The sequence below is a fragment of the Pungitius pungitius genome, chromosome 10 (genome assembly GCF_949316345.1).
Source record: "Pungitius pungitius chromosome 10, fPunPun2.1, whole genome shotgun sequence".
Lineage (NCBI taxonomy): Eukaryota > Metazoa > Chordata > Actinopteri > Perciformes > Gasterosteidae > Pungitius > Pungitius pungitius.
In genome coordinates this window covers 19,772,084-19,798,542 of record NC_084909.1, presented here as the reverse complement: position 1 = coordinate 19,798,542, position 26,459 = coordinate 19,772,084, and the positions used below count along the sequence as shown (strand labels likewise).

General features: G+C 44.8%; 1 protein-coding gene across 1 annotated transcript in view; it reads right to left on the bottom strand.

Moving 5' to 3' along the window:
* Positions 1 to 26,459, bottom strand: part of tmeff2a (transmembrane protein with EGF-like and two follistatin-like domains 2a) — an 80,329-nt gene that overhangs the window by 11,104 nt on the left and 42,766 nt on the right. Inside the window, exon 5 of the mRNA XM_037488244.2 lies at positions 2,525 to 2,621. Coding sequence (XP_037344141.1) covers positions 2,525 to 2,621 — 97 coding nt within the window. The remainder of the gene's footprint in view (positions 1 to 2,524; positions 2,622 to 26,459) is intronic.

The window sequence follows — 26,459 nt, the reverse complement described above, 5'->3', positions numbered from 1 at the left end:
AACTATATATCGTCCGTCTCTTTCTCCTTCTCCGTTATCGTAGCATAAAAAAAAACAGGCAAAAGCAGCTGGAGATTGTGAACAAACGAGATGGGAAACACAAACGTCTGCTTCCACCTACAGACCAGCGTCTTTGCTCCGTGGGTCAAACCCTCGTACACATCAGACACAAAAACGCTGTGTTTCATTAGTCCCCCTGCTTCCATTTCACCACCACAGTGTTATAATGAGCCGCACATACTTCTTTACACCCCCCCTCGCCCCCCCCCGTAATCCAATGACTACAAAGAGATGCAAATCATATTCAGAAAGACTCATCACGATTGTTGGGTTACAAAACAAAAACAATGAGTCACAGAAGAAAAAGCACAAAGCGATGAAAAAAAGACCACAAAGCGTCACAAAACGACCACAAAGAGACACGGACCAACCTCAAAGAGATGCAAATCCCCCGCAGAGAGACTAATAACCAGTGCAAGGAGTCGCAAAACAACTACAAAGAGGCGCAAAGCGACGGATTGGATGAGTTGATAATTCCACACAAAGTGTGAAATGTGTGGAAGGCTTCCTGTGGATGCTGTGTGTATAAATGTGTGCGTGTCTGTAACCAGCGGAAGCAAAAATAAAGGGCATCTTCCCACCTCCCCTGTTGCCTCCATTGAAATGTTGCTCTCACAATGGGCTGCAGATCCCTCTTTGAAAAGCCCAAAAGTGATTTTACCCGAAGGCCTAAACTCAGCGTTCACACATCAAGCGCCCCCCCCCCCCCCCCCCCCCCCCCCTCTAAGACTAGCTCACTCTGCCTTAATTCCATCTACACTGATAGGTGCTATTGACGGATTGGAAAGCAGGGCTTTTTGCGGGTGATGACGGTTTTACACCACAGATGGATCTAAATGGCTTTTTGCAACCCTCTATTGATCTGTGAGGGGTGAGTGGCTCTCTGCCTCCAAAACAGGTCGCATCCCCGAGAACCGTTCCATTCTCCCCCCCCCCATCGGTAATAAAATCAAAGGCTGTTTTCTCCTGAACTGCTCGTTTCCAAGCACATTTATGAAGATAACCCTTCATCATAAATGTGAAGCGTGCGTTTCTGTTGACCAAGTGTGTGGACGCCGACATGTTGTGTGATGATTGCACTGCATCGTACGCTCGAATGCTTCTGATGGCCCCAGCAGCGCCTCGACACCTTCACATCACAGGGCCTTCAACAGTACTTTGGGTCTGGCCCAGTTAGTGATTATGCATCCAGAGAGGAGGACGTAGGAAGCCTGATGAGTCTGAAGTCAGAACAGTGGCGTCATAGCGGTGAGCGTAGCATCCTGCTTCCCCCTCGTGACGCGTGTTAGCTCCACCGGCGGTTGCACTGTTTGCTTGAAGATTTCGTCTCATTCAAATGTAGAAAAGAGAAGGTTTCCCTAAAATGTGAAACTCCTTTAAAACTGATTCCCCGGATCAAAACAAAATTGTGGTTTGTGTTCTGCAAGAAAATAGGTTGAAACATTCATTCTGCTTTTAGTGATTTAGTGATGTTATCCATTGTGTTATTGCAAGGGGTGTGTGTGTGTGGGGGGGGGGGGGGGGGGGGGGGCTTTGTTCCAGTTACACTGCACGTGCTTAAGGCTCCATTACATGTTTTTGTCTGCACAAATCATCGACACGGTACATTGTGCTGTCGTGACCTTATGAATTTAACCTTTGGGGATTAAGAAATTGCCAGGAAATCAATTCCTGTGTTTGAGTGGAAGGTTACAGTGCTTTCTGTGGCATCAGGAGGACGGACTCCAGCTGCTTGGTATTTGCAAAAAGGCTCAGAATGCATCACGGAAACCATTGGCTGTCATTAACAGGTTCTGCACACCGAGGCACATTATGTTTCCATTACATGCGGCGGGTCGAGAGAGTCACACTCCGAGGGCTCTTCTAATTCCAGGCGCTGCATCGGGGATTCCTCACACGCCGCCGCCGCCTCGATTCTGCTGATACCAGCCCATTGCCGCTCCGCACCAAATCACCGGCGCGGGTTCATTGTAGCCGTCGCAGAGCAAACGACGTTGTTTCTGCTGCGGGAAGACAGTTGCCCCCCCTTGAGCCTTTCATCCTGTAAAAGGACGCCGGCTCTTTGCTAATAACGTATCGCCTGCATCCCTCTCAAATGCAACCAAAGGCTTCCATTCAAACGCCATTTCTTTGCTGGACTTGTTTTCCTTGGATGACTCATTTTCAGCCTGACATTGGGAAAGTCCTGTGAGGTCAGTAATTGGATTTCCAGAATAAGCGAAAATCTCCTTTTTTCTCTGTGCTGTGCGTCAGTAATTGAGGTTAAATGAAACGGTCGCACTAAACCTTCAGTGGGCAGATGTGTGCAGTGCGAAGAGCTCCAAAGTCCCAGTGTTCAAACTCATGAGCTTTTTTGGAAAAGAAAAATTTAGGGAGGATTTCTTGCCCAAAATAATTCATTAAAAAAAGGTGTCAAGACTACTTGACTCTAACTGTGCAGGTCATGTGGTGTGGACAAACTCACCAGACGTCCTCGGCGTCCACGTCGCATTCGGCCCCGAACTGGCAGATGTCGCAGGTGGACGTTTCCTTCTGCCCCGCCTCGGCCGAGCCCTCTCCTCCTAGAAAGGGACACAAGGAGACGGAGGGGAAAATGTTTCACACGTGTTTCACCCAAGACCAGAAACCCACCCGCGGGGGGGGGGGGGGGGGGGGGGCGGGGAGCCACGTAACCGCGGCCTGTGAGAAATCCGCCTCGCCCCGACGCCAAGCATCTGTATCCTGCCATAATCCCGCTGAAGCCATCTCCTTCATCCCTTCACTCCCCCCCCTCCCCCCCCTCCTCCCCCTCCTCCCCCCCCTCTTCTCCCTTCAGACTCCACGCCTGACTCTCATCCATCACTCCCGATATCCCCCGCTGATCTTTTCGGAGTCCCTCTTTTATTTCATCCCGCTGATTTCCCCGCGCTGGGAGTGCAAGGGCCCCTCGGCGGCGAGGCCGGCACTGCCGCCGGGCTTATGGCGGCTCAGGGACCCTGCCGGCGCATATCTCGCCTCATGAGCGGCCGAGGGGGGAGAGGGAAGAGAGAGAGGAAAAAAAAAAAAAGCAATCTGGCCAATCTCAAATTGCATTCTCCTTCCACAGAGGAGTCCTCCGCTCTGGCTCCTCTTCTCTTTCCCCTTGGCCCCCATCTAGAAAATAGAAAAGCTCTATTTTTAAACTTACTAGAGCCCAGGAGGACAACTTTGGAAAAGAAGACAAAGAGGTGACATTTGGCATCATTTCCGCATGTCACATATTTCATTTTCCTCTGCAAAGACGCACACACACACACACACACACACACACACACACACACACACTCTTAGACTTGTTAGTTCTTGTTCCCTGGAAACACGCTGGACGAATCGGGAGGAGCTCGTTTCACGAGGCATAACCTCATTTTCTGCTGTCGAACTCAAGTTGGGTTTGACTCTCATTTTAAGGTCAAAGTCAGTCGACGGGATGGAGTCGTCATGTGACTCTCCTCCTCCGTCGCTCAGCTCGGCGGTTGTGGCTGCCGCGTCGGATTACGCCCCGATGCTTCGTCGGCCTCTTTCGCCGGGCTCCAAACACACAATGCAGCCAACAAGATTAAAAAGGTTCCCCTGCCGAGGACGTAAAACTCCTTTCCTGCTCCTTTGCTTTTCAATGTTCTTTCCTTTTGAAGCGGCGTCTGAGGCTGCAGGTGTTGGACGGCAGCCATGGCGGCCGAGCGTCGCCGTCCTCTGAATGCTGAACGCGTCGCTTTGCCTTCAGGTCACGAGGCCGCTGGGACTCCAAGGTGTGAGGCTGCATTGGCGTGAGGCCCACCAGCGAAGCTCCAACGCCAAACTCTGTCAGTGTTCGCTGCAATAACTCTTTCAGCCATTTCATTCTGGAATAGAATCTATTCAAAGTTCCAACGGAGCTTCAGTTGTTTCCAAAATATTCTTTGAAAAGTTTCTTGATACGGCTCCCTCTCTGTTGATAAGATAGATCAGCTTTGAACAAACTACTGGTTTCATGGCAGTGAGGGTGAGGAGGTCACAGACTTCAGAGATCCTTTCTACCGGTTTGTGATACGCAGCTTGTCATAGTCCATCCGGAACAGTCCGGGGGGGTGTAGCAACCCTCCAACTGTTACATTATTGAATATAAAGTACTACCTCAAGTACCTGATTGCTTTTCTTATTACATGTCATTTAGCTGACGCTTTTATCCAAAGCGACTTACAATGCATTTTTAACCCATGGGGTTGGGTGTCTTGCTCAGGGACACTTCAACATGGCGCATGGAGCAGCCGGGGTTCAAACCGCCAACCTTTCCGTTCCCAGCACCACCGTCACCGCTTACAACGCGGCGACCAGCGAAGTTATAAATAGTTGTAGCCACGTTGTGCATCTCATTGACACAACTCACCGTACTTTGCTGGTAAACTTAAGGCATAAAATGTGTAAAGCCCCCCTTTATGCTGTCAATTATTAAAAAAGCAATGTTTCCTAATTCATAGACTTTCAAGCTCTGTTGTCAGCGTTGTCCTCAGGTTCCTTGTGGCCTGTTTATTTCCGTCTCTCATCAGAGTTCATTCTACTGTAGATGCAGGGACTTGCAGCTAATTGAATCGGCCCTTTGACCGCCGACGTGAATGTGATTTCCCTCATTTTCCCCCGTCGGGTGTGTTGTGGTGTGTGAAATGTTTCACAGAGCAGAGTCAGCCGGGCTCTCTGGCCGCTCTGTCCTCAGTCAAATAATTAGCTCCACATAAAGGCTGGTGGGCAGGGGAGCATGTAAGCTCTCCCACAACGCTCCTCTGCACCATTCTGCGAGCCCCGCTGCCGGCGAAACGTGCACCTACGCGCACGGCCCACATGCCAACATGGCCGACTCGCTTCTTTCTGTCCTCTGTGCCCAAACCCCTCCAGTCAGGACATCTTCCATGCACACGCACACACACACTTCCCCAGGGTCCCGCACGCGGTACTGCAGGCGCAATTACTGAAGGTGGCTGGGGAATGGCAGTGTTTTCCACTCCTCAAATCCCCTGATAGAGTCTCCTGTAGCACTAACATCGCCCCCGTTTCTGCTAATCCCTGGAATCAGGAGACGAGTAATGACTGAACAGCTTAGCTCGCCCGCTGTTCCCGCGATCAACCCCCCCCGCAAGCTCCTACATCACCTCGTATTGATCCGAGTTCGGGGCGGACTGGACGACGAGCCTCCGTGTCTCGCCTCTGGCGTCCTAGCCTCACCTTCATCGGAAGCCAAAGCTTTGCTTGCCTTTGATCTTTGTGTCTGTCAAGCAGACATCTTGGTTTATTCACGAAAAGGTGCCCCTGGAGGGACCTCCTTAAAAGAGGGGAAAAGGGCAAATTTAATCCCTTCGCTGGCGTCTGGACCTTGGCCATGCTGTACATACCATTTGCATACCATTAAAATGACAACATAATTTAACAACGTGACTTCTGTATTCAAGCCCCCAGCCTGCGCTCGCCTCCCCTTTCCCACAGAGGACTTCATCCTCAATGCAACCTCCAGTAAGACCTCACCTTCGCATGTCTGCTACTTGAACATCCCGCGTTGTCCTGAATGGGCATGTCCCGCCTACTCATTCATTTCCACGAGTCCATCACTGTCTATCACATCTAAAAAGCACTGGTGAATGAAGCTCTTAATGGCTCGGATGATAATCAGTCCCTGTTGCCAAGGTGATGCACCAGCTTCAACACCAAAATAGATTGTCTTAACGACTCACATTTTACGGACCCGATGCCACACAACAGAACTTTTGCAAAGACAAGCGGGGGACATACGGTGGCGTCCCATCCGCCCGTAGCCTGGACTATTTACTGCCACAGGGGGGTTGTTATTGTGCTGTGCTTTTGTCGTACGTCTGTAGGATTTGTTCTGCCTGTTTTTTCTTGCTTGCACTACCTTATCTTGCATTGCTTTTACATCATTTACTGCGATAGGACAGTTGAACGTACATTCTTCTTCTACATGAAGATAGTACTGTATGCGCAGACATGGAGTGAAGATGTCCTTCTTGCAGAAACATCAGTCAAACAAAAAAAATACTTTTAGGGAAGGAAAGGAAGAAAGATCTTTCCTTTACAGTAGTTCATGAACTGGAGTAGAACTACGGAGAAAAATGTGTATTAATATGTGTGTGTGTGTATTAAATAGAATTTAAAAACAATAAATGAAATAAAAACAAATACAACTGCAAACAAGTTGAAAAGAAAGGGCACCGTATCCTATGGCAGATTATAAAGATGAAAGAAAATAAATCAAACAAAAGACGTGACACGCAGTGTTCCAAAGACGCCCCCACAGCGGCTCATGTTACAGATGAAGAGAGGGGGGGAGGGAGGAGGGACACACACACAACCACACAAAAAGAAAGGGAAAGAGGAAAGACAAGAGATAAAAAAGGTTGTGCCAAGACGTACAGATTTGTGAGCAAATAAAAGGCGAGTGTGTAACGAGCCACGTGACCCACGAGGGCAAAAAGAAGAAAATATAACGAGGCATATCTGTGCCTGGGCTTTACGAGCACCACCGCCGGCCAACAAGAGAGATCCCAGTGTGTTGTGGGTCTTAAAATACCGGCGGCACTCAATGAAGCCCACTAAATGGAAAAGACACTTGGAAACCCGCCACCCTGAACCTGTGAACATAATCAGAGAAAGCAAAGGGTCGACAGAAGAAGTTTGGGAATCACTGCATTAGAACGAGCTCACGGAGAGAAAGAGAGACCATTTATTTTATTGGGCACACACACACACACACACACAGACAGACACACACAATCACACCCAAACACAGACAGGAGATTCAGGGCACTCTAGCATGCAGCTATCATACGGATGATGAATGAAGCCCACACACCCGTGGAAAGCAGAGCGAGACCACTACGACCTTGGTTGCAAACACACTGGGGAGGGGAGAAGAGAGCGGAGGGCTGGGAGGCAGACACGGGCTGGTACATCCTGCAAATACACGCCAGTGTGTGGTCATTCAAGCAGATTCAGGGCAGACCCCACATGGCTCGCTATTGTTACTGAGCCTCCCAGCAGAAGGCATGGGCTGGGTTCAGGCTAAACATTTTTAACAGCGATTTATTCAAACTCCCTGCAGCATTTTTACTGATTCGCTTGGTTCACGTGGGCTTCATGCGACATAAAAAGATGCATAAAATCTGTTTTGTGAGTGGATATGGATATTGCACACAGAGAATTGGTTTAGGACAATAAAACTGACAAAAATACTGACTCAAAAACTAGATGAATACCGATTATTATAGTAATTTGAGTATAATAGGACAGTGAAACCCCCAGTAGACCGTGTGCTACACCTTACCACCAATTGAAATACATGACTCTTGGCTCAATACAGTTAAAAAAAACTAGATGTATAAATCCAAAATGACCACCTACTTATATCAACAGTCTCAAGAATAGTTTCAACAAAAATAATTACAGCCTTCATGAAGTGTAGGCCTGTTGCAATAAACAGTATTTGCTTTAGCTATATATAGTGTACCAGTGATCATTTGTCTTACAGCTCCAGAATAATAGCACCATGCCAGTGAAACGAAATACGGCTTATTGGCAGCTGTGATAAATCTTCGTGAGGGCTGTTTTCTTCCCGTAAACAGACATGCGATCCATGAAAGGTGATACAGGAAGCAATAAACATGAGCCAAATAGCTGATAATGGCCTGGGATGATGATACCGAATCTATGGTACGGTCCCGTGGTACCCGCGTTACCCTGCCAGTATAACATGTGGTTTGAACTCTGACTCATTTACATACATCGCTGTCTTTCAGTTGTGTGAGCAACTCCATTTAAAAAGGCCTGCTGACAATTAAACTATGAAACCAATCAATACAAATGGCACTATCGCTGCCCCAAGTGGCCGATCCGACAGGGCGAGCTGGGCCAGAGAACAGAAGACAGCCAAATAATCCATAAACATAATGGACATCAATATTAAAAAGATGACAGATGAGACTGCTGATAGAGGCCAGGATTCAATTTCTATTCTTTTCTCCCCCCGCAGGAGACCATATCGCTTTTCAAAAAGTCATTTGTCAGCCATAAGGCCGCTGAGGAGGGGCCGAGCTCCTCCAAAAAGTGAGCCAACGGCTGTTGTTCCAGTGACACAAATGACTAAATGAATCAGGCACGGGGCAATAATGGCTTTGACATGAATAATGATACTATCAAAAGCTTGGTGGGCTTTGGCAGGTAAACACGAAACGTCGTCCATGTCGTATCACTCCCACAGACTAAGGTGGACGTATGATAATATATCGACTCATTGGTTTGCTGCCTGCCATTTTAAAGCCTAGACGTTGTGGTTGGCCGCTGGCATCTTGGCTTTTGGAGCAACGTCGTCTTCTTTTTTAGCCTTCAGAGGCGCCGAACCGGACCCCTCCTACGCTGGACCACTCCTACGCTGGACCACGCCCATGCTGGACCACGCCCACGCTGGACCCCTCCTACGCTGGACCACGCCCACGCTGGACCACGCCCACGCTGGACCACGCCCACGCTGGACCCCTCCTACGCTGGACCACGCCCACGCTAGACCACGCCCATGCTGGACACCTCCTACGCTGGACCACGCCCACGCTGGACCCCTCCTACGCTGGACCACGCCCACGCTTGACCACGCCCATGCTGGACCACTCCTACGCTGGACCACGCCCACGCTGGACCGAAGCAACCTTGTTGATAACGTCACAGCAAAATGATAAAAGCAGCAGAAAAGCAGGATGCTGGTGTTTAACTTTTGGCTTCTGAAATAAAGTCTTCAGCAGATAACATGCTAATTATACAGTCATCTCAGTGGCTGAATGAGCACCCATAGGTATTGCAGGGGCAGCTGCAGTCAGGTATAACTACCGATCCATTAGTGGTGACTGTGCAGCCATTAATAAATCAGTGAATAAGGTCCTCAATTGGGTGAGAGCCTTTTTCAATGGATTAAAATGAGGAATTATGGCTTTAAACCTTCATCTTTACCAGTTTTGAGAGGATTAGATCCTACATTCTGTTCTCCTGCAGCCTGAATGGGATGAGCGGCTATCTTTCATTCCCTTTGAAACAGTCACTGAGCTCTGGAAAAGAGCATTCAGTTTGTTAAATAAACTTTGGGATCACCTTCATTTATTATTTTCTTCAGTCCGAACTAAACACAATAAATAGCAAGGCCTCTGTTTAGTTCTTGATTATTGATAAATATTAATTATATTAATATATAAGTGATTAAATACCATATTTAGCCGTACTAAACCGCACAACCAAACTCTCAATAAGACGCCTTTAAGCAACCAAATATGTTCCGATGAACGTTCGTGAACTCAAAGCCCGCCGTGAAAGGGTTCATGTGTAAAACACTCAAACTGGACAGTGCAGGTGTCGTGACTTGTGCACCACAAGGTAGCGACGGCCTGATGCATAACGTCATCATTCTAATCACCAGCAGGGGTCGACTCCTCTGGTCGCAACGTCTTATTTCATACAAATCTTTAGCCTTGGCTTCACCTCGATGTCCCACAGGTTTCTGTCTGATACCGATGCCAATCCAGAGTGGAAATGTTTTATATTAAAGAAAACATGCGTATGTTGCACATGTTGATCGGAATGACACGAGAAGATCCGTCCATCCCATTCCATCTTTTAGGGTTGACTGTGTTGGGTACGAGTTAAATGAGGTAGGTGTTGATTAGTGAGTTTAAATTGTGCTGGTATGCATATTTCCAACTGTCTTGCTCAGGGGAGCCGAATCGACGGCCAAAGCAGTGCTGGTAGATCGCCTGCCATCGAGAAGAAAAAAAAAACACTTCGGGTCACCAAGTTTGCTCGGCCGACTGTGAGAAACGTTGCCAATGAGCGACTCTTGCGTACTAACGGATACGTTTGATTTCATTCAAAAGCCGTGTGGTTTTTTATACCGATTTGTTTGGCTCTGGTGGTGTGCAACAGTGTTGTTGTTCCGTTTGGTTACTGCTACTACTGGTTATTGTTTTTAAAGTGGACCAGCCTACCGGTAGATTTCCATGACTTGGGCAATTGAAATGTAGCTCGCGAGCCAAAAAAAAAGAGTGGGTCCAACTGTTCCCCCTATCTTTTAATGCCCTTAATGCTAAGCTAAGCCAATGGCTTTCTGGCTCTGGCTCCAAAGTGAATGCACAGAAGTGATTGATATTGATCTGCCCATCGCACTTGGCAAGGAAGCAAATAGGCACATTTCCCACAATGTCCGTGATTTCCTTTAAGTTATGGTGCCCATGCCAAAGTGATGCTGACAGTTGCAGGAATAATTATGTATTTCTACATACAGTGAGGAAAATAAGTATTTGAACACCCTGCTATTTTGCAAGTTCTCCCACTTGGAAATCATGAAGGGGTCTGAAATTGTCATCGTAGATGCATGTCCACTATGAGAGACATAATCTAAAAAAGAACATCCAAAAATCACAATGTATGATTTTTTTAACTATTTATTTGTATGAAACAGCTGCAAATAAGTAGTATAAATAGTTTACATTGTGATTTCTGGATTCTTTTTTTTAGATTATGTCTCTCACAGTGGACATGCACATAGGATGACAATTTCAGACCCACTTGCAAAATAGCAGGGTGTTCAAATACTTATTTTCCTCACTAAGTGTCAAATGAGCAGCATTGTGTGATTTGGCACATCTCAGCCCCAAACAGTTCAAGTAGTACTTAAAATGCAGTTTGGACTCCAGGAAATAACTTTAGTCAATTTAGTCAGAAGCTCATCAAACATCCCACAAGCAACATCTTTATTCAACACATATAACCTAATATGTCCATCTATGTTAATACATTTGCAATTGCAAAGATCCGTTTTTGGTTCCTTCCATTATCGTGTCCCAGACAAGATTCCAGTTTTAAACCGGAAATTTGATCAACTAGCCTCAAGCAAGTCACACAAGTAACTCAAAATAACACAGGGAAAATTCGATGCAGGCTACCCCCCCCCCCCCCCCCCCGAAGGACACCCATTTATTTGAAGTTGGATCTGACAAATTCATTATGTCAAAGCCACATCTCTGGCCCACAGCCCTCACTGTCTATTAAACTGGGAAAACATCAATCAACCACAATTAATAATTCATGCCTTTGTTTCTCCCTAATTTCAATTATCACTAATTCATATGAAAGCGGGAGGTAACACCCACAAGGAATCAAAATGCAATGGATCCCCCCCCCCCCCCCGTTACTCCAATATTTGTCCCCATATACACAGCTCACAAGTATTTTGAATTTGTCATCCATATCTTGCATCGGTGTGCTCAATGGACATTTCGATTAAATTCCCTCTCAGACTGCACCAGCAGCCTCTGTAACCTTCGTATATTTACTCTCCAAGCCCCAGAATAATGGGGAGAACATACAGGAACGAGCTGGCGGGTACCAACAAGCATCCTCTGTTTCTCCCTCGTTAATCATTCGCCCTCGTGGAAAATCTTGCTGCACTCGTGTTTGCAAAGTGGTCATTCTGCCAAAAAGTATCCCGTCCTATTTGGCTTGTCGTCTCCTTGCGCTCGGATTGTATTTTGAAAGTGAGCCCAAAATGGTGGTGGAGTTACACCTGTGAGACGACTAGCTAGCTTAGCATAGAATATGCATCGATGTGTCTCAGCTCCTCGGTTTACTGACTTCAAGCAGCAGCAGCTCTTTGAAAACGGTACAACGTAGTTCTCTTCGGATCAGGTCTTCGGAGTCTGCAGCATCAAAATGAAAAGGGGGACACAAGCTGACCTTTGAACTGCCCGAGCCGGTGCTACTGACGCGGTTCTGGGAGTGAAACCGCGTGTGAATCTCTACAGATGAGATAGTGGCAATTTCAAAGCCATTACTAACCAGTGATAACTAATTAAAATCTAATGTTAGCAACATTCGCTAATTCAAAAATGAAAACCCACTTCAACCCTCAAAAGGTCATTTTAATAGTGGTATTATCAGTTCAGTGCTTTAATCTTATCTTGGGCCTCATCTTTAAAGCAGCCCAGTTAATCTCCTGTAAATAAGTTGATCTGTTAAACATACGGAAACAAAGCTCCGTTTATCAAGCTTTTGTGCTCACATCTACTTTCACTGTCTGACAGTTGGTTTAACAGCTCCATTATAATTCTTCTACTTACTTGTTAGAACCATTTAGGAGCCCTTCCATCCAAACTTGCAATGCACTCAAGACTCCTTTAGTGTCGCTAGGCAAAGCATAGCTACGGCGATTTTACGTGACAATTCTCTAGATGTAAAAAGAAGAAACCTAAATATAGCGTTAGGGTGCTTGACAGTAGATAACCATGCATAAATGGATCCATCCTCCGAAAGCAATGCATGGCTTAACAAACCATGCGCTACGGGTTTGTTATCAGAAGCGAGGTAGACGGAAAGGGAGGAAATCTTTGGAAAATAAAGCAACAGCCCATAATGAATCGCTGTGACAAAGCGGGGCAGCTCTAGGTCCGCGGTGAGGTCACACAAAACAGGCCGCTGAACATCCGGGCTGCCAAAGCACGACGTGAGACGTGTCCTTTGTGGCGATGAATCCAAAGCAAACTGCCACCTGAATCCAGCGGCTCGGCTCTGCTCCACGGAGCTTTAGGGTGAGTTTGCAGCTCATTGTTTGGCTGTGTGGTCCACGGCCTCACGGTCACAGCACTGAAAACCCACCAAGAACCCACTCAACACGGGGACAAACACATGGCATTTTTTTAGTATTACTTTCATTGTTTCACATCCTTTCATACGACTACTGAAACTGAAAATGCTACATTTGTAATCTCATGTATTCACAAATGTCCAATATTCTTGAGGAATGACACGAAAAAGGTAATTTACTTAACAGAAAAAAGTGGGGAAGTTTAAGAAGGATGAAAGTGTTAAAAGGGCTGTTGTGAATGCACTTGAGGGTGAAAGTTCTCATGGCTCCACGTCACGGGGAATGATGACAGAGACCATGAACTTGGTATTTGAGTATTGTGTTGAGATAAACTCTAAAATATCTGAATCATTTGGGTTTAAGGGGATCAAAGAGCTAAACACAAAAAGAGACTTGATCTATTTGGGGATATAGAGTATATTGATATTAAATCATATAAATGATTGTGATGTTCTGCAATAAAAAAGGCGTCATGCAGGAACCATTACAAACCGATCTGAGCCTCACTTGCTTCACCAACATGCTGCATTCTCCAGTTCACTTATATTTACTACTTTCTCTTGGATGAACACAATTTGAAAATATTGATCCATGTGTAAATACTCAGCTATTATCCAAGCCAATATTTTCACTAATGGATTGTATATTTCATGACCTTACAGCAATTTTGAGCATGAAAACATTTCATGTTGACTTTGTCCTGTTTCTAAATGAGCTATTGATGCTATTATCAATAGTATCAAATATCAAACTAGAAAATCACTTTAACCATTTGACCCCCCCCCCCGCCCGATGCAGCCATCGATGGCCTCACTGGGGCGAGACGTTTTTCAGATGGAACCAGTTATTTTGATTGCATTCTGATGAAAGCATTTGTCACACGGGATGTGTTCACAAACTGTGAATCGGAGGATTATGATCATGATTTTTACAGCTTCTGGGTGCGATAAACGTTGCAGTTCTGGCCGATTATTCAGTCAAAACGGGCTTTTCCATCCCAACGGTGGGTTTGGCCGTCAGAGGGTTAAGTTAGGAATATAAAAAATGTTGTTGCACCCTGTGCCCTCGGGCCAACGCATACTTTAGCACCCTTTGGCTCAGTCATGCCCCTTCTGTCACCCTCACCTGCGTGCTCCAGTGTGCGTTGGTGACAGAACATCTCAGGAAACGTCAGCCTCCAGCCGGCGACTAGTCTGCACCAAGCCCACCTGTGTTGGCCCGCAGCCCACTGGGGTGCCAGGCCAACGACAGGCTACTGGCTGATACCGCGTGCACAAGACCACCAGAGGGGATGGGCCTGGGGGGGGCTAAGTACACAGCAGAGTGGGGAACAGAGCAAAAGGAAAGGAGCCGGGGAAAAGGTTAAATACACAAAATACTCACAGGTTTCTGAACGGGGAACCTGAGCCAAATGAGCCCATGTGACGCAAAGAGGACGCCAGCAGCCAGCAGCCTGCGGGGGCGCCCACCTGTGAGCCCTTGATCACGTCCCACAGGTCGCCCCGTATCAGTGGAGACTGGCATTAACACTTCAGTAAAGGTGACACAAAAAAAATCCTTGGGAATTTTTTTAATTCTATTCAAAATTTGTCTTAATTTGATGTCATTTATATAAGTTATAATATTTTTTAAATAATAAACAAAGTGATATGTCTTATGTTGATTTTTATTTTGAGAATTGATTCTAATAATCATTGTCACATGCACTGCAAAATTCTGTATTCCGTCTTTGTTAAATAAAATCAATTTTTCGGTGGAAGTATTCCAACAAAGAAAAGAAACTCGCAGGCGGATTCTTTGGCCAAAGACTATTTTTAACTGCGTCGCAGGAAATCTCTACAGAATGTGTTAATTGTTGTGATGTCCTTACAATCAACACCTAAAAAGCTATTCAACAGATGATTGCCTCCCGTCGTCTGAGAGGGTCACGTTAAAACACTTAAACTGCAAAAGGCCGTCAGGGAAAATGCTCAAATTGTCAATGAAATTAAAATGTATTTAGTGAGGAGCAGGACTGTGTGAAGTGACCCTACTGGACTCTACAGGAACAGTTGTCTCTGCATTTCATCACCAGGTGATCTGGTTCCCTTTTAGAAGGTGATCGGTAGCTTTGGCTTCCATCTTCTCTTATTATACCTCAAATTAAGTTCACATCCTGATAATATCCTTCAAGCATATTGTCCACCCGTCTGTCTTCTGTTATTTTTTAGTTTTCTAAAAAGCCCCGTATTTATACAGCGAGTTGAGGCACCATGCTCGCTCTGACTGTCTGACAGAGCAGCAGCGGGGGGGTGTGGGGGGGGGGGGAACTAGGCAAAGGATCAATTATTAACTCAAACATCCCCTTGGGACATGTTGGAACCACTGCATAATTTGGAAAAAGTCCACAATTAATCAGTTATGACGGTTTTATAGTTTACTTACTTCCGCACGGCTGTTCCCTCGTTAAAAAGAACTCACAAACTATAAAGCGGCGTGCGGGGGGCCTGGGGGAGGAGCGCCGCCCCACAGGCCTCCAGATATATAATATTCTCCCGAGTCATTTTTATGGAGACTAAAACAAGTCTCCCTGCTAATGTCAAATCTCAATTCACGTGTTTCTATTGATAGGTTGTCTAACTCTATTTAAACCACTATGTTATGTATGTACAATTTCATGTATCATGTGAGCTGTTCTTCTGTTGTTATTTTAATGTTGTTAAAATGTCCCTTTAAAAGGTTTTAAACCTTCTGATGACATTGGCCTGCTTCCATTTTCCAGCAGCTTCTTGCTGCTGTTAAATCAGTGAGCGAAACAAAGGGAACATCAAAACAAACTCAGTAGACAAAAGGGCGGATGAAACCATTCAGACTCGACTGGGACACTCTTATTTGGGGCTGAAGTGAAAGAAAACAAAGAAAAGCCAACGAACGCACGACCCTCAAAACCATCTCATCTTCTGATGTCAACAAACCAGCAGCCTTTTCTGGAACCCATTCCCAAAGCACGAGCTATACGTTCCGCTGGCAAAACAGAAAGCCATTAGCGCGCTCAGCTTCCCCCCCACCCACCCCCCCTTCAGAGCCACGAGGGAGTCACGCAATCCTCCGGAGAGGCATCTCAAAGCCCACGAATCCACAGCCTTCAGATGTTTGCATAGCTGGTGGATGCCTGCACACGGCCAGCGGAAAGCTAATTGTTGATGAGACCGTTCAGAAAAGGCCGCCCTTGCTTTATGGCGATTAAACTGTATTAAGCAGGGAATTCATCATGAACCCAGCAGAAGGAAAAGATAAACTTTGGTTTGAATAATGCAAATAGAGGCGGTGTAGATCGTCTCAACCTGCTTGTATGTAAAAGTGACAATGAGGATTAACTGTATATTTATATGTGCATCTACAATCGCTGACATTTGTGGTGTTAATTGGAAAATGAATTCAGTAATGAAGCACTAATGTAATGTCTGCTCTACTTCCATCGAGGCCTGCTGTAATAATGGCTTCTATAAATAATAGGATGAGTCAAACAAATACCTACAAGGTGTCCAGCAGATATTACACCTTAGCTGTGAATTTAAGTCTCATATACATTTACCTTTTATCCGCGTTTCTGCTGAGCTGAGCATCAGCAGAATAATAGCTGCAGCAATTATATTCATGCAAATGAAAAAAACAAAAGATCTGGGTGATGGAATGACCCACCTCCGTATATTCCCTCTCACTCCTCATACCTGGAATCGGGGCCAATGTCTCTCCGGGAGCCTGTAACCCAAACTGCTTTGGTGGCACCATCGCCACGCGCCGCCTCTAATGAGCTGAGCAAACCACAGCTGGCGTGATGGCTGGAAACTGGGACCAAACTGGGACTTGTGACACGTAAACAAGTCGTTGTAGCAGTGTAATTACATTATGGTGTTTATAACACCAGTGTATCTGAACACAGGAAACGGAGAAAGACGCCCGGGATGAGTCTTTTCTATCAGGCTTACATAAGAAGGCCTGAAATCCCTGGGGAGGGGCCAAAAGGACGCGGTGAGCCCCCCCCCCCCCCCCCCCGTGTGAAGGATTACGAGGCTTCATCTATCTGGGACATAATATCTGTTTTCCTGAGTACAGTCTTTACGGCCGTGGCACTTGCCCCGTGAGGCGCTGCGTGCAGCAGATGGTTCTGGGACGGTGTCACCGCGCATCACTCGGCTGACATATCGTCTGCCAGGTTTCCCCCGAAGATGGAGATCCAACCGGTCGTTTGTTTTATAAGCCGCTGTATATTTTGACATTATGAGAAGCCGCTGGCTGCTACGTTTGGCTTTTACAATCTACTTTGCTCCAGGTGAAGGTTAAAGGTCACAACTGCTGACAGTCAGTTTGCACTGGTACTTGGGAGGGGCAGCTTCAATCCCTTCACACACACACGTATTCCCACACAACACACGGCCCACCTGACACCCTCGTTCCTTCTCTTAATCCCGGTCAAATCCTGGCCATTACAGAACAAGTCCTACCCTTCCATTTCTCTACACCAATATCTGTCCCCCCCCCCCCCTTCCCGTGGCCCCATCTTGCTTCCCTGCCGCTCAACTCTATCCCATTATTTTCAGGACGACAAAAAAAAAACAGAAAAAAGAAGTGACAATAAAATGTGTGATGGCGGTGAGAGCGAGGGCCGGCCCAGAGGTGACCCGCTTCTCATCAGCCTCCGTCCCACTTCTCGCCGCCCTCCACTGATCGCTCTGACACGCCGCCGCCGCCACTCGCCCCCCCCCCCCCCCAACTCATCTCATTCAGAGCCCCTGCTGCGCGCGAGGGAAATTTTAATAATAGTTTCAGAGTGGTATGATTGGATATGTTCCCGTGGAGAGAAGAAGGAAAAGCTAAAGCAGCCGAGGTGAGCGATGGACCGAGGGGAGAGAACGTGTGTGGATGAAGGGCTCTGACCACTTTGCTTCCATCCCATTTGCAGATCCCATCCCTCTCCGTCTATAGCCTACCTGATCCCCGTGCCTGAGGCTCTGTGAGACAGTAAACCTGCACTGACCGTCCTTTTTCACGAGGAATGAGTTCACCACGACCCGCTACGTGTGTTTGTACAAACATCAGCGACTGGGAGAATAAATGCAGAATCTATTGCTGCTTTTCCAGCTCATGTCAAGCTGTAGCTTAACGCTGGTTGTGTGAATCACGCATAAAGCTGCTGGATTTAGAAAGTCAGTGTTTTAAATTGCACTTTATTTTTTATACATACAAAAGTCTATTATACTACATCTTGTTAAACCAGCTTGTTTTGTTATTGCTGCCACAGTAATAAGCTTTCATCAGCAGACATGTCAGCCAACTACAGCTCATTATGTATTATTATGTTACAAGTTGAAGTGAAGCTTCGGCGTGTTTACACTCGGCTTCATCAACGCACAACGAAAAGATGAAAACTCTCCTATGAACTACCTCAGACACAGTGATATATACCATTACCTTACTAATATATACAGTACCAGTCAAAGGTCTGGACACACCTTCTCTGTCACAATGGGTCCTGGAGCAGGTTGCAGGCAGGACTCAAATGCAGGCTTCTCAAAAACTGTGCTCTTTATTTAAATAACCAAAACAGGACGTACTCCAACGACGGGTAACATTGACAATGACGCGACAAAGGACAACAGGCACACGGGGCTTAAATACACAAGGGAGGTGCAGGTGATTGGACACAGGTGGAAACAATCAGGCAATCACAAGACAAGGCAGGAAGTGAAGTTAACCCAGAGACACGAGAGACAAGAAAACTACAAAATAAGACAGGAAGAGGACCCAAACCGTGACATTCTCATTCAATTCAACGAGAAGGTGTGTCCAAACTTCTGACTGGTACTGTGTCTATGAAATATACTTTAATAAACATAAATATTTTTACTGTGCTTTTAATTTATCCATCGTTGGAGGCATTTATCTAGAAAGCCCTTTCATGTACATTAATAATTCTCTGGTGGATAAAACTGATCAGACCATCGGCGTCTGTGTTTTGCAACTAGTGGACGGATGCGGCGTCTGCAGCGATAGCAATCTGTCAATCACAGGGTAGCCACGCCCCCAAAACATACACTGCATTATTCTTTTTTTAACTTAAAATGGGACCATAGTTAACAAAAAGATTTCTATGTGTATTATACAATGAGAAATAATGCCCTGCATGTGGCAGAAATCAATGAAATTGTAGTTGCACAATAAAAGCAGTGGAAGTATCCTTTAATGTCAACTTCAGGAAGGTTCAGACTTTTTAACAGGGCCGGAAGCCTATATGCCGCTCGGCTTTCACCTGCCTGTTAGGGTGGAGCATGTTGGCTAGATAGGGTGTGTGGGTGTGTGTGTGTGTGTGTGTGTGTGTGTGTGCAGTGTAGAATGACCAAACAGGACATGCACAAACACGCGGGTGGGCTGGCGGCGGAGCGCCTTATCGCAACGCCACAAAGTGGGAATATTAGATTACTCACTTCCCTAAACCTCTATCTTGGTTACCATAGCAATGGCCGTGTGACTGGGGCTGCAGCTGGTCATTGTGGAGGCAGCTGAGGCAGAAATAGATGGCGGAACAATCACCAGGGGAACCGCAGGTTAGCAGCTCACCGTCCTGCTCGGTTCTGGTCTCCCATCCACTGGTTTCCTGCCTCACGGCAGCCAAAACGCACATTTCGTGTCCTTCTTGTCAATGAATGTGTCGCTCCGGAATGTTTCTGTGGGTCCATAGAATAACCTCGTGAAAGCATCTTTGTACATTGCCGCATAGCGGCCAGGGGAAATCAATTGAAATTGAATTCATAATTGCACTGCGGCACAGCCTCGGCCTTAATTCAAATTAATGAAGTGCTTGCAAATCCATAGTGTTGTGGGTTTGATCATTAGATGAATTACCCCAATCAGGTCATTGTATTTCAATTAAGCCGCAGCCCACTGTTTATCTTTTCATTAGACAACATTCACAAAAAGTAAATGTAAATGATATCGAGGAGGGAGGGTGTGTTGCGTGTGCACATGAATATTCAGACCCTAAACGAACGCCAGTCTCAGACCCCCATGTGACGACCGCAGTGATTGAATGACTGAGTAGTTATTTTAATAGTCTTGATATCACTGAGGGACTTAAACACTCTGAGCCTGAACAAAGACAGACACGCACAGAGGAAATCAGGTGACTGAGCGAGACGACGCTGTGTCCCTATCAATACTTTGGGAGAACAGATGTGTCCCGATCCACGTCCCAGCCAAATATTTCCAATTATTCCGTGAGAGGCAGAGGTGCAGAAGAACTTTTTCTGTGATATTTTGGGCCAGGTACATTTTAATTTCCCACATATTACGAGTTTATTCTTACTATATTAATTTTAGCTACACTAAGTTAGTTATTTTCTCAAAATATCACAACTTTATAATCGACACCTAGAAGACAAAAGATCTGGTTGTGACTAATATTGGATTTTAAAGTCAAGGGGTGTAGAAATTCATTCAAAGGGATTAATGTACCAATGATGTTAAAGGAGGGGAGAGCATTAAATAGAAGACGTTGATTGACAGGTGAGTAAATAGTTGATTTCCTGCTCTTCATTCCATCACATCTTTGTGTTTGGAAGCATCACCCGGTCCCTGAATCCCGTCTTTTGCTTAACACCGTGAATTCATGCAAATAAAATCACCAGGGTTCAGGAAATGAGGTCCCGCCACTTATTAAATGCCCCCAATGTTGAGAGCAGAGCTACGGCGACGCCTCATGAATACGAGCAGGCGGACCGACGCTCTCATAATGGAGCCGATTTTTTACCATTCCAACAGTGGAGAAGTGGCTGTGATAAGTTACAGGACACTGTTTTGACCTTGAGAAAGCACTTCATTTAGATAAGCGTTACCCTTCAAAACGGCAGTGAATTAAGTCCCTTTTTAATGCCTGAAGCACTCCGAGCATGACAGAGTTTAAATCTCTGACTTTGGGGCCGGAGGCAGCGTCCTGCTGGCCGCTTCGTATTCAAGTCTACCTCCAAAAGTACATATTCAACATTAAAAAAGAGCACAATTACATTTTGCTATGTTAAAAGGATAGTGAATAATTAAAGTTGTTGGTTCTTAAGGATTTTCTACAGAAGGATATTTTAGTGGTAATTAGATGTCACCTCCTTGTACTTTTCTGGATTTACATAATATTTTGTAATGAAGATGAATCCATAATTACTATATGGTTGCATTCAATGGAGAAATATCAGCTTTTCTATGGAAAGCCTAGTTAATAAACTAGAATAAGATGCAACAACTATTTGGTTCCCTTTTTTGGAAAAATATTGTATTATTATAACTATCTGTCAAAAGTTAGTGCATGTAAGTGTTTTTGTTCAATCGTCATTGACATCTACCTTGTTAATATAATCTATAATGGTCATTTAAAACACTACATTCAAATTTCTAAGAAAATAAATATATTTTTATTTAAATACTGCCTTGAAGTCTTGACATTCAATTCAATTAAACTGCTCAGAGCTGGTGTCATAGTTTCTTCTCTGTAATATTCTGTGAAATCATTTCTAGCAAACCAAACTCAGGCTTCTCCAAAAGACATTTCACAAGATGGCGTTTGTCGGGTAGAGCGCGCACACATCAGAAGGACACTTAGAGGAACAATGTCAGCTGTTAGCTCCGTTAGCCAAACGCTTCCAGCCCTGTGAACTCCCACCACAACTCTTTACTTTGTAATAAAGTTACTGGAGGACGTTGATATTCGTATGATAACTTCAGCTCATCAGAGGAGAACGTGCAGCATCTCCTGCCCACGCTGAGCAATGAAAGCCCTTCAGCATTGTGGTCAGCCACACGGACGTCCACCGCTAACAATGAACCCACAGAAGGTTCTCCTACCCCCCCCCCGAAGCTGTCCATGGTCCGTGGTCCATGAAGCCAGGCTGCTGACAGGGCGACTAATACGAAATCTCACCCATCGCGCAGCCTCACAGACCTGCACAACAGGCCTGGAGCCACATTCAGAGAGACACTTTGACCCCCACGGAAACCATCAGGTTCAAGGCCCTCCCCCCCCCCCCCCCCCCCCCCCCCCCCATGATCATGTAAGCCCAATTCAATTTTCTCCACAGCGCAATTTGATTTGAACAAATGTCTGATTGGGACTAAAGGGGCCATGTGACCAGACTAGTGTCCCCGGGGGATGTCTCTGCACAGTTGACTTGATGTCTCTGTTATTAGATCAAATAAACAAGCGCACGAGAGGAGACGCTGCGACGGGGGCCGAGTGCACGGCGCAGCTCGCCTGCGCCGCTGCCAGCGCACGCTCACATGCAGAACGAGCCGGACCCGACCCGAGCTTTTACAATGTACTCTGATTCCGACCCGCCTTTTAACTACAGCTTTCTTTCTCTTCTACTGTGTCTCTCGACCTCAACCCTGATTCTATCTTGGTAGGGTGTGTCTCGCCTCCCTCCCTCCCCCCACCCCCCCGTCCTCCGTGGCCTCCTCGCTGCCCTCTCTGCCCCCGAGCTGATCTTTTTCTCAATTGTCCCTCCTTTGTCCCGAATGATCGATACGTCAAATTTATCGGACAGCTGGAGAATGAGGACAGTTCTTCTCCAGCGTTGAAACCCCCAGACGTCCTTAAGGAGGTGGAGAGCTTCATAAGGAGGTGGAGAGCTTCAGTGGGCACATTGAGAGACGACCTGACCACTGAACCCTTCACCTCTTTCCCGGCCTGATGCGTCACTGTCCGTTTCTGTTAGTATGTTCTATTTTTGCCATTTATCTATTTTTCATGATGACAGCGTTGTAACACGCTTCTGTGGGAGCAAAATGTGCAGCACTTTACTTGATGATGAAATTATTTCCTCTCTTATGCATTAGTGAGTTCTGTCTTTCCCCATAAATGTGACTTCAAACAAATATTAAGTAAATGTAAAAATATCCTCACATCTTGGGAGCTGAAATGTTATTTGCATTGTCTCATTAGCAGTTTTGGAGTCGGTTATGCAGCGTTTTTACCCCCCCCCCCCCCCCCCAAACACTGCATTCTCAGGAACGCTGAAGCAACACTTCTCTGTAACAGAGGTGCGTTCATTGATTGTAATTTTAAACTCATTGTTCCACCATTAGCATTACAGAAAGAAAAGGGCCACGACCTGTTCGCTAATGTACCACTACCCCCCCAAAGCAAAGGACACCTATGTGGGTCTCTCTTGCCCTGGGATCTGATTGGTCGAGCTGCAGACAACACAGGGATCCTGTGGAAGCTTTGTTCTCCTGCAGCTAAGTTAAGATGGTGCCTTGCTGTCCAATACCCAACACAGCACAGAGTGACAGCTGAGTGCAGGTTATGCTTCTACCATGAAGGTCTCATGATGCTTCCCATTGCCTTCTCTCTCTCTGCATGGCTCTCCAGTTCGGTTCTCTCTTCGCCCCCCCCTCCTTAACTCTCTCTCACTCCTGGGTGACCTCGCACCGGTTTCATTTCCGCTTCTTCGCCCGTCTTTCTGCCGTCTCTTTTTCGGGAACTAATCTCTTTCCCAATCTCTCTCTCTCTCTGTCATATATGGATGTGGATGAGAGTTAATGAAGGAACCGCATGGGTAAACACACGGGGCGGCTGTCAGAGACGGACCGGAGCAGATAGATGCCTGCGGGCCAACACGCGCTGACAGATGAACCACCTGCCCCTCAATTAGCCCACAAAAAAGAGTCTTCCCTGAGCCGCACATTCGTTGTGAGCCGCGGCTTTGGCATTAATAAGTGACGTCACTACAATAAACCTCCACGCACTTCTCGACCCCCGGTGCTCCTTCGCCTCGGGGATTTATTATTTGTCGTGGTGGCCACACACGGTTCTGAGGAAGCAACCGTTGTTACGCTCTTTTTATTGAAGTGTCCTTGCAGGTCTTCTCTTGTAAGTGGCCGAGGGTTTGTTTGTTTATTTGTTTGTTTATTTATTTATTTGAGCAGTACACATGGTGCTCAAAAGGAGTGGACTGAAGCAAGAGCTTATAAGAGCCCACCCCCAAGTACAATAAAATAAGTAAAGTAACAATAAAAAAATCAAACAAACAAAAAGTAAGAAATAAAAAAGAACATTTCTGAGCAATTCAAACAGCTACATTTCAAGCATTCATTCATGCTCCCCCTAGTGGCAACACATTTCTTCTTGTCTGTATATTTCAAAAGTCTTTTGTTTGTATTTGACTTTGAACAGGTTGATGTTTGGACATCGTTTCAACTCCATCTCCAGTTTGTTCCACAATTGTACACCATTAACTGTTGGACTAAAATTTTTCAAAGTTGTGCTATGTTTCTGAATCCTAAAGTTTAATTCATCACGTAATTCATAACAGCCAGTACGTTCTTGGAACCTTCTTTGTATTTGGTTTGGTAACAATTTATACCTTGCTTTGAATAACATCTGTACAGTTTGGAAGTCAACAATGTCACAGAACTTCATGATCTTTGAATTTAAAAATAATGAGTTTGTGTGGTCCAAAAACCCAACTTTATGAATTACTCGGATAGCTCTTTTTTGCAACAATACTATTGGTTTAACTGTGTTTTTATAAGTACTACCCCAAACCACAGTACAATAATATAAGTAGGGCAAAATCAGAGAACAATATAAGGTATCTAGAGCTTTGATGTTTAAAATGTGCTTTGCTTTTGCTATTACTGAAATGCTTCTAGAAATTTTCGTAGATATATATTTAATGTGAGATTTCCAAGTAATTCTGTCATCAATAATCACACCAAGAAATTTGATTTCATGCACTTGCTCGATAACAGCACCCTCTATCTGAATTGCTTCCTGAGCATTGGAATTACAGTTGCCAAATATCATCATTTTGCTTTTACTCAGATTTAGAGATAATTTATTTTGTTTGAACCACTTGTTGACACTTTTGAGTTCCCAGTTAACAATCCGACACAGCTGCTGTAAGTCGTCTCCTGATGCAAAAATATTTGTATCGTCAGCAAACAAGATAAATTTAAGTACTTCAGACGTTTTACAAATATCGTTAATGTACATATTAAACAATTTTGGGCCCAGAATAGAACCTTGAGGTAAACCACAGACAACTTGTCGACAACTCGACTGATAACCACCAATTTTCACACATTGTTTTCTATTTTTTAAGTAACTGGTAACCCACTGTAGAGCTACCCCCCTAATTCCATAATGTTCTAGTTTATTAATTAATATATCATAGTTTATTGTATCAAATGCTTTACTCAATAAATAACCCTATTGCACATTTCTTGTTATCTACAGCATTAGTTATTTCTTCAGTTATATCAAAGAGCGCGTGTGAGGTTGAGTGATTGTTCCTAAAACCAAACTGATTGTCCGAGATTAAATTACACCTTTCGATAAAGCTGTCAAGTCTAGAGTTAAAAACCTTTTCTAAGATTTTAGAGAATTGCGGTAAAAGGGAAACAGGCCTATAGTTTGTAAAGAGATGTTTATCTCCTGCTTTGAACAGAGGAATTACTTTTGCCACTTTCATACTATCCGGAAATTGTCCAGTTTGCAACGATAAGTTACAGATGTAAGTTAACGGCTTAGAGATACTTTCAATAACAGTTTTTAAAGTTTTCATGTCCATGTCATGGTAATCTGTTGAGGTCTTATTTTTACACCCTTTAACAATGTCCAGTATCTCCTTTTCCTCCACAGGACTGAGGAACAAGGACATAGGATTTGTGTCTATCAGTTCACAATTATAGTTTTCAACATTTGCAATTTTTGCAGCAAGGTTCGGTCCAACATCTACAAAGAATTTATTAAATGTTTCGACTACTTCATTCATATTATTTAAAGTGTTATCCTCATCTTTGAAATATTTTGGATAATTAATCGTTCTTGGTTTATTTCTAATTATACTATTTAAGATGTTCCATAAACGTTTAATATTATTCTTATTAATATCTAACAACTTATTATAATAATCCTGTTTACATTTTCTAATGATACCTGTCAGTTTATTTTTATATTTCTTATATTTATCCTCAGCTTCTTTTGTTTTGTTATTTATAAAGTTTTTGTAAAGATTATTTTTTTTCTTGCAAGCATTTAGTAAACCTTTAGACATCCATGGTGTTTCTTTACACTTTCTGTTTTTACAATATTTCTTCATTGGGCAGTTTTTGTCGTATACCTTTTGAAATACTCGCGTAAACTCATCATAAGCCATATTCGTGTCATTCTCTCTGTACACAATACTCCAGTCTTGAGCTAAAAGCTCCTTTTTGAATGCATCAATAGTTTTCTCTGTTTTTACCCTTCTAAACCAATACTTGTTTTCCTCTTCATCTTTTACATATCCATTTTTATACAAAACGAAAACTGGAAGGTGATCACTAATATCGTTTATCATTAATCCGCTGACTGTGTCACTCTCTATTTCATTTGAGAAAATGTTATCGATCAAGGTGGCACTATGGGTTGTTATTCTACTCGGTTTGGTTATTAGAGTGGGTGCTTTCAGTGAGGAAATGACGGTGGGAGAGCATGTGTGCTTTATAAGTAGATTTGTTTATCGCAGACTCCCAGTTGTACCAAAAAGAAAACAAACAAGCTCAGTCAGAGTAATCAGTTTGAGATTAGGATTCCCAGAGGTCTGTGCCAGTTACGTTTTAGTCAGCCGTGCACACACAAATTCTGTAATAGCGTCTTTGCATTTTCCAAAATATACATCTGATTTCTAACTTATTTCCTGCCTCTCAGGCCGTACAT